At 24.6% G+C, this 9273-nt stretch overlaps 1 protein-coding gene across 2 annotated transcripts in view; it reads left to right on the top strand.

Annotated features, from left to right (window-relative positions):
• Positions 1-2699, top strand: part of LOC126902207 (uncharacterized) — a 7064-nt gene extending 4365 nt beyond the window's left edge. Inside the window, exons 1-2 of one of the 2 annotated variants that reach the window (XM_050679244.1) lie at positions 100-190; positions 1097-2699. In XM_050679244.1, coding sequence (XP_050535201.1) covers positions 1154-2626 — 1473 coding nt within the window. In that variant the 5' untranslated portion in view covers positions 100-190; positions 1097-1153 and the 3' untranslated portion in view covers positions 2627-2699. Of the gene's footprint in view, positions 1-99; positions 191-1096 lie in introns of those variants that run through there. The other variant, XM_050679243.1, reaches the window with a different exon arrangement.
• The last annotated feature ends 6574 nt before the right edge of the window (positions 2700-9273 follow it).

The raw sequence follows: 9273 nt of genomic DNA, 5'->3' as shown, positions 1-9273 counted from the left end.
GTTTATTAATATTGGTAATCTTCTTCTTACATAGTAGAAAATAACAATTATTGACATGGTCATTTTTAATGTTAAATAAGTATTTCTTCATTATTTAATGAAACAAGAAGCATTGTTGTTTTATATAGTCCAATTACATCTAAACATAATTTATATAAATATTATTTATAGTTATTTACAGTTTTCAGAAGTAAGCTTATTATTATTATATTATTTATTTATCACTTAACGTTTTAACTTGTAATTATTATACATATGTTTTTTTTATAAAAATAAAATTAATATTGTTTTTATAATTTTGAATTTCATAATACTTACAAAAAACTAGACATTAAAAATTTGTTGTAGATAGAATTTAATTAAAAAATAAATCTATTATCTTGTTTTTAATTATATGTCTTAATGTATCAAATTATCGCGTTAATAATTGCCATCCATCGTGAGGTAAAAAAATTTTTCGACATTCAAAATAAAACTAGATTTTTTAAAAGTAACAATGTAATTAGTTTTCTATTTATCACTAATATCTCTGTAACACAATAAGATATTATTCTTATTACAATTATAAGGTATTAAAAACGTTTATAATAATTTCACTTAAAAACAAATTGAATGGTATTTTGATGATTCCCTTCTTTCCTATGTATAAGTGTATGGGAAACTGAATAATAATTGTAAGGTTTGACTCTACGACGTCTTGGGTCGCCAATTCTAACCCCGTAACATTTTTCTTTTTTTTAAATGATTTTTAGTACACTTGCGATGACCCGGTGTCAATGATGGTCGGTCGTGTCAATTTTAAAGTCAATAATTTAATAGAAATTTTAGCAAAAATTAAAATATGTAGTTTTTGTTCTAGACTGTTAAATATGCAAATATAGGCTAAAAATTTAATAGCTTTGAAACTAGTTATTATACTCGAATTTGTATCTTAATGGCGAATGATTTTAATTGTGCTAAATATAAACGAAAATTCAAAAAAATCCAATCCCTACATTTCATATTTTTTATTACTTGTACTCTAATCATGTCACCGTGTAATGAAATCGTTTTATCGGAGATACAGAAATATTAATTTATAATATTTTTATTTCAGATCTTCAAGAACATTGATTTGATTCCTTAACAGCCTTTTTAATATTAACTTGAAATCATGTCTACTGGAAGTGTGTCAACTCTTATCATTGAAAAACCTCCCATTCAAACAGTGAAAAATTACACTTTCAAAACTTTCGGCGTTAAAAATAAAGTTTACTGCGTATTCTGTAGCAGAGTACTTGACAATAAAATATCACAAATCGAAAAACATTTTTCTACTTGTACATTATTATCAGCTCAACTGACGCTTGAAACAGAATTTAGATGTGGACCTTGTTCGATGACCACAACAAAATTTAAACATTGGATATATAATCATGTTGGAACAAAAGCCCATTGGAATCAATGTAAGTTGTCTGAAGAAACTTTGTACACATACAAATGTTTTCCATGTGACTTGATATTATATGATACAGACGATGTTATACAAGACCACATGCTAGAAAAACACAACCATGATGCTAATTTACCTTTTATTTGTAAATTTATGGCTTACGTTAAATCATGGAACAATAGTAAGCCTTTATACTTTTGTGGTCCATGCAAGAGATTTAATAAGGATCCAATACATCTAGATTTAACATGTACTAATTCGAAAAAGAAATCTGAACCATTTTACTGTAAATGCTGTAACGCAAACTTTATATGCAATGAAGAGACGTATTTGTGGCACTTATCATCTGTTGAACATCTGTCTCTATTGAAGGATATTAAAATTAGTAATAAAGATTGGAAATTACCTCGAATTATTTGGTCTCAGTTTTCATCAGCCATAAATCAGCGAGCTCAATGTAATACTTGTTTAAAAAATGTGCCTTCAAGTCACACAGCTCTGTTAGATCACTTTAAGAATTGTAAACGTAAGCCAAATATGTGTGGGAAGAACTCGTCAAATATTATATTATTTATCTGTGCAATTTGCAAATCATATATGGAAAATTTTAATGAATGGAAAAATCATGTATTATCTAAAACTCATCTGTTAAATAGCTATAATTTTCATAACTATACTTATCAATGTTGTAAGATATGTAATACTCTTTTTTATGGTACTACAAATCAAATATTAGGAGCTAGTAAACAATTAGTGTTCCATACAAATGACACGAAGCATATTTTGGAAAAATTTAAGCTAACTGAATTAATGAGTTTTGTTTACAAAACTTTTAATGTTAACCCTGTAAATACTAGTGTTTTTTTTTATTGTGAGTCTACAGGTAAATTTGGCCAATGTGAACGAAATTTTAAATTAAACGCTGTGCCGTATTTTTGTGAAATTTGTCATATTGAATTTTATAGTGATTCTGATGCTTACTTTGAACACGAAGTCACATTAGAACACGTTTTGTTAAAATATTTTATTCCATTAAAATCTATATCGATTATTACAAATGATTTTTCAAAAGATAATGACGATGACATTTACGGGCGTACGGTTACAAAAAGATTAAACTGTATAAAAAATGAAAACGTTAAGAAAAATCTTAAAAAAGCTATTGATAATTTGTTTGTTTTCGATTTAAAATAAATTCTTAAATATAATAAATTTAAACCAAAAAAGGAATTTTTTGTTAATTTAAAATTTATTAGACATGTGATCTAAAAAGCATTCATTAAAATAAAACTATTATAGTAATATTTTTTTATTTTGTGTGTTCAGTTTTATCTTTAATAATTATAATTATTAATATACAAATAAAAATTATTTTTCAATTTTGATAGTAAAAAGTTGTACTATTTTATTAAAATGAGTTATTGTTATATATCATAATATCATATGAATTTTGAGTTAGTGTTATATTAAGTAAGAATTTTAATTTATTTATTTTTGTTAATTTTAATTTGATTGAAAATATGAGTTAACAAAAGAATGTTTATTAAAGTTAAATTATTTAAGTTGCAAGTTTTCATTATATGTACTTGATTTTACTTAATATTATACATTATGAAAATAAATGATTTATTTTGATTAGCCCTTTGACATTTTAGCTCTATTGACGATAATAAATTGATTATAATTCCCATTAAACACAATTATATAGATGACTGGATTCAAATGTGACATGAGAAATGCAATGTAACAGTCGTTAAGTGTTTGTAAAATAATTCTATGATGTTCTAGTAGGTGTCATTAAATACGATAACAAGATGTGTTATTTTTAATTTATTTTGTAATAAAAAGTGACTATTATATATTCGGTTTTTACTTAATGGCACTGTTTAAGGGAATGTGTAAAAGGTTAAAAATCGTTAAATATACTTCATAGTAATGTAATATTTTGTTATTATAATATTAAAATGTGTATTATATTATAATTGATATTATTATTATTCAAATTATATTATAATTTTTTTAATTTTAAATTTATATCTATAAATATATATTCTTATATGAGTGAAGATTTTCTTAGAGTAACTTAAAACCTTAAGTGATACAAGTATTCTTTTTTTTTGTTCCAAGTTCAACATTTATTTTTGAACTACTAGATTCATATTTAATTAATATTTCACAAAATACTGAGCAATTTATGTGTTAAATTTTTTGACAATGTTGACTTTTAGTTCAGAACTGCAACAACTCGAAAAATAAAGTATATATAACTAATCTATGTTTGGGTTACAACCTACTCCTTACCCGGGTTCAAATGTAACAAAAAAAAAAAGTAAAATAAGTGTTTTTTTTTAATTATGTGATTATTACTAAGAGCTAAAATGTATACTATAAAAGAAGATAACATTGTTATATATATATTGTTTTGAAAAATTATTTTGTGTCTTAATTAATTTACGATATATTGCTACAAATATATATAAGTGATACAATTAAACCGGTATAAAAATATATATAGGAAAGCCACATATATTTTTGTTATAATCAAATGGGATGTATTTTATCAAGATGTTAATAAGGTGTAAGCTAAACTCATAAAACCTATCTAACTTCAACAATTATTAAGATATATTAAATGTAATCAATTAATTTTCTCATGAAAATTACAAAATAAAATGAAAAATGGTTATTAAAACAATAAAATAAAATCCACAGAACCTAAAATATTAGAGGTAAATATATATATATATATATATATACATATACATATACAGGGTGATTTTTTTAATATAACCCGCCATTCAATTACTTACAGAATAAAAATAATTTAAACATTTTTTTTTTTTTTTTGGTTATCTTAACTTACACATAATTCACGAATTATTAACTATGTAGTATTTTTTAAGTTCATCCTTTATGCCTTGCAAGGTTGTCAAATTTGTTTTTTTAGTGGGAAAACCAATTTTGAATTTAATAAAATGTTTGAGTTTTTAATATAATAGTTAATGGCATTTGAATTTTTATTATAACTTTATTCGTTTATTAGATATAAACATTTAAAAGTTTAAAATTGTTGAGTTAATATACAATGTATATTATACATGTATAATACACAAGGGATTAAATATACAGGTAGCTAATTGGTTTTTTATGACATCGCTGTTACAGTCACGGAGAATTTGTCAATTATGACTATCATTAGATAGACTTTCTGAATTGCCAGTTAGTGTATTTATAAACTCACAACAATGTGCTTTACTACCATTTATAATAAATGCTGTGTACCTGCAAATATTGTGCTTTAAATTTAAAATTACTTTAATGGTAATAAGTGAACTATTTTTCTTTCCTACTAAGTTAGGATATAATCTATGTTTAATTAGAACTGTTGGTTAGTGCCATATATGTTATTTTTATTTTTTTCACTTCCAATCTTAGAATAAATTATTATAGGATTATCCACGATATTAAAATATCGAATATTAATTTTAAATTACTAAAATTCATAAATTGTTCAAACAAGAATACTTTCATTTTTAAATAGCCACTATTATGACATAGTTAGTCATTTTAATTTCACTTATTCATGTAAAAACACATTTTTGCCATTTGAAAAGATACTTTGAAATTAAATTTTATTTTAACCGTTTTTTATTATATTTATGATACAAAAATGAATTTTGTAATAAGTAAGTACTTTAAAAAATTATTTGAAGAGTGAATGTGTCAAACGTTCTATGTGCCAAAAACATATTTGTTCAGAAAACACAAAAAACAATGGTAACATGGGCATGTCTCACAGAACGAACATATGAATACAATATTGTACAATTAAAAAATTTAATTGACATTTGAAACACATACATGATTGTGGCCTTTGCCACATAGAACATAAATCAGAAATAAAACAATTTTTCACTTTTTTGGCACATAGAACGTTTGACACATTCACTCTTCATTTAAGTTTTTCGCTAAAATTGTAGCACAATACATTTGTGTCGGTCAAATCAAACAATGATGGGCATAATTGATAAATATCATTAGTAATTTTATTATTGAATGGTATAATTCAAATGTCTATTAAAATTTACGTGCATTACACATTAAAATAACTTTAAATTGGCCAACTTGAGACAGAGAAACATTTACAGATTTCATTACTTAAATTTTGTGAACAAATATTTTATGTTTCTTAACAATACATGTTGTTTTGACTTCGATGTGGACTGTATTAAAGATAGTATACAAATTTTAAACGAAAGACGATAATTGTTTATAATTTGCTTAAAGGTTCATTTTATTAAAATATAATGATTGCTTACGATTATTACAACAGTGCAGTAACGATCGAACGAGAGAAAATTGACAACTGACTAAAAAACCCAAATACAACAATACGTTTACAGCGCCTTATCAACAATATATATATATATAAACCGAACACTTGTAAATATTTTACTAGTGTCATAGATTGATACGAGTAATATGATAATAGATATATAACTGTCTCAATATTGATCACAGCCTACAAGCCTATTTGACGGTTCATAATATTAACTTCATTCCTAAATTCATGAGGAGCCTTACTCGCTTGCTGCCTACTGGTTTTAAGACACCTACTAAAAATTAAGTGTTTATATGGTTATTGTTATATCTAAATTATAACTTAATAATTAATCATAGGTTATAACACATGTATAATCATATACCAACAAATAAAATAAATAATAAAAATAAATTATTCATTTACTATTAGTATTGGTAATTAAAAAAGTGAATAATAATAATATCTCAAAATCTAAATATAATAATTGAATTTCGTAAACCAAGAATAAAATTACAATGTTATGCTATGTGGGCTACGACACTTTTCAAAATCAATTTTTATGCATAAAAAATTTGTCTAATTAACAATTAAAACAAATTAGTCATTTCCCCCTTTCTTCTCTTTAAAATAGTTTCAACTTACATTTTTAGCATGTATTTTAAAAGATATTAGCATTTTTATACTTAGGCGGGAGAAATAGTGTGTGTTAGGGCGGGGGCTACAAATCCTATGCCGATAATCCTATGACTATATTTATTAATGGACTGTATAAGGAAAGGGAAAGATCTTCTGACCAAAACGTAAGTAACCGGAATAGGGAAGGTTCGCCTACACTAATCGGGGGACTGAAATGGCCAGATAACAATGGACGTTTAACTAAAACTAAGGAATAATAAAACAAATAATTTAAATGCGGTTAACAGAACTGTATTAAAAATAAATTGCAATAATATAAAAAGAAATTACCACCTTGGTACACTAAAATAAATTAGTAAAATTGCCAGTAGCACAATCAATATAAATACATAATATCAAATTAAATATGTTTAAAAATATGTTTTCAATAAATAATTGATCTTGCCTGTTTGACACAACAATAAATATTTAAATAGTTCAACTTAATAATAATAAATGTATATAAAACATATTTCTGCCAATATACAATTATCAATAATAAGATATCTAAAAAATCAACAATAATAAAAATTATCTTTAATTTACTTCTTATCTAATCTAATAAGATAATTTAGTTCTTAATTAAATTATCTTTAATTTATTTAATTATCTTTACTTTTTTTTGCTATAAAATTCTTTTAATTATTATATAAACACACAGACAAGCTATTCACAAAAATACCAATTGACTAATAAAAAAATGTAAAAATATATTTAATAAAAGAATGTAAATAGGAACTTTGTTGAAATGGTAACTGTGAGTTATAAGTAACTAGTAATACAATAAGAAAATGTTGTCTACTTAAGGCCAACAGTGAACAACACAATATTTTAAGTGCTGACTAGGCGCACACACTAAACGAAGTCATTTAAATGTATTTTTGACTAGACAATAAAAACACAACTAACAAAATAAACTATAAATAACTCACAGAAACGCAAATGAAAGGTAGTACACACTGGCGAGTTACATACACTTGAAACAAAAGTATACAGTACTAACACAAAATACAATAATTAATTAATTCCTATACATAATATAATAAAATTCACTTGAATTTCGCTTCTCAATATTATAATTTAAAAGACATAGGAACTTTAAATTTACAATATCTGCTCTTAAAATAAATCTTAACAAAAAATTACAGACACATCGAACACCAAGTTAACACATATACTAAGCCTTTTTCAAAAATTTTACTTAACCTAATATTAAATGGGCAGGGAAAGGAATGGAGAATTAGTGCAGTCCAACCATGTAAGTTGAACTGCAAATAGATGTCAAAGTTGCGGCTGAAGCGCGCAACCTAATTGATATTAAGTTAAACAGTGCGATTCATAACTGTCCAAAGATAATAATATACAGACTAGCTCTACTCCTCCCATCCGAATACAAAAGTGCTAATATCATTTAAAATATTATTTCAAAAGCTGCTAAGGATTAGTTAATTTCTTAGTTAGACCATTTTTAGCTCCGATACGAAGCTGAGAAAGTATTAATTTCACTATGTATTTTTTTTATTCGTGTCTGTTACCACTTTGTTATAGCTCTTACCAAACCGATTTTTTTCAACGATACGTCAAAAGATCACAAATCGTATCTAGTCGAAGACATTATCATCAAAAATTGAAAAAATTTCCCCCGTTCCCCGTAAATGGGGAAAATCTCAAAAAAAATTATAAAATCGCTAATTTTCGAAATTTTTAAAAATATTTTTACTTAAAACTGCCATAACTTTTTCAAAAATGAACNATCAAAAATTGAAAAAATTTCCCCCGTTCCCCGTAAATGAGGAAAATCTCAAAAAAAAATTATAAAATCGCTAATTTTCGAAATTTTTAAAAATATTTTTACTTAAAACTGCCATAACTTTTTCAAAAATGAACAAATCAATATAAATTTTTTTTATAGATGCATAATGTCTTTACCTACCATTTGATGTATTTTTTTTATAAATTTGACCTTTTACCTGCCCATAGGGAGGGATTTAAAATGACAACTTTTCAACTTAAGTTTTGAAAGTGTTCCGGAAATACTGACACTTTTATATATATTTTAAATTGAAGCTAATGTAATATACTTTAATATTAAAAAAAAAAATTTTGGACTTTATTTTGTCTTCATAGTGAAAATAGCTATTGTATTAAAAAATATGCTATTTTTGTGTTAAAATTCTTGGTTTTGTATTTTATTTTATTATAAATTGAGAAAATTCCCCTCGTTCCCCATTAATGGTGAAATCTCCAAAAAAATTACAAATGTAAAAACCGCTAATTTTCGAAATTTTTTCAATTTTGTTTACTTGAAACTGCCCTAACTTTTTTAAAAATTACCAAATCAATATAATTGTTTTGATTTTTTTTTATGGTATTATAAAAAAGAATCTTATTTTTCGTTTAAAAAACCTAAATAAATATTATTCAATACAGTTATAACGGTGTTTGCGCTCTGGGGATGAGAAGTCTTATAACGCTTAACCAATGACACTTGGATTACAGAGCATGAGATTAAGATGATAAAATAAATTGGACACCAGGTCGTTGACTAACAAATTAAATTATGTATTAATTTTTTCAAAATTTACTCAACAACAATAAATATTCTTGATTGATTTAAAATTGCCAAAATAAATAAATAAATTATCATTAACACAAATGCAGCTTGTTTAGCAGCTTAACAAACAACTGTTAAATAAATACAGAAGCTGACTAGAATAAATTTGCCTTTTATAAATAATTTGAATAAAACTTAATTATACAAATCAATAGATAATAAATTATTTATGGAATCAGATTATTATATTACATGAAATGTTAATTCGTGTGACTAAATAAATCTACT

Source organism: Daktulosphaira vitifoliae, unplaced genomic scaffold (genome assembly GCF_025091365.1).
Source record: "Daktulosphaira vitifoliae isolate Bord-2020 unplaced genomic scaffold, ASM2509136v1 Scaffold_3, whole genome shotgun sequence".
In the NCBI taxonomy this organism is placed as follows: domain Eukaryota; kingdom Metazoa; phylum Arthropoda; class Insecta; order Hemiptera; family Phylloxeridae; genus Daktulosphaira; species Daktulosphaira vitifoliae.
Note: the sequence above shows the minus strand (reverse complement) of the source record. Positions and strands in the feature narration are given on the sequence as shown.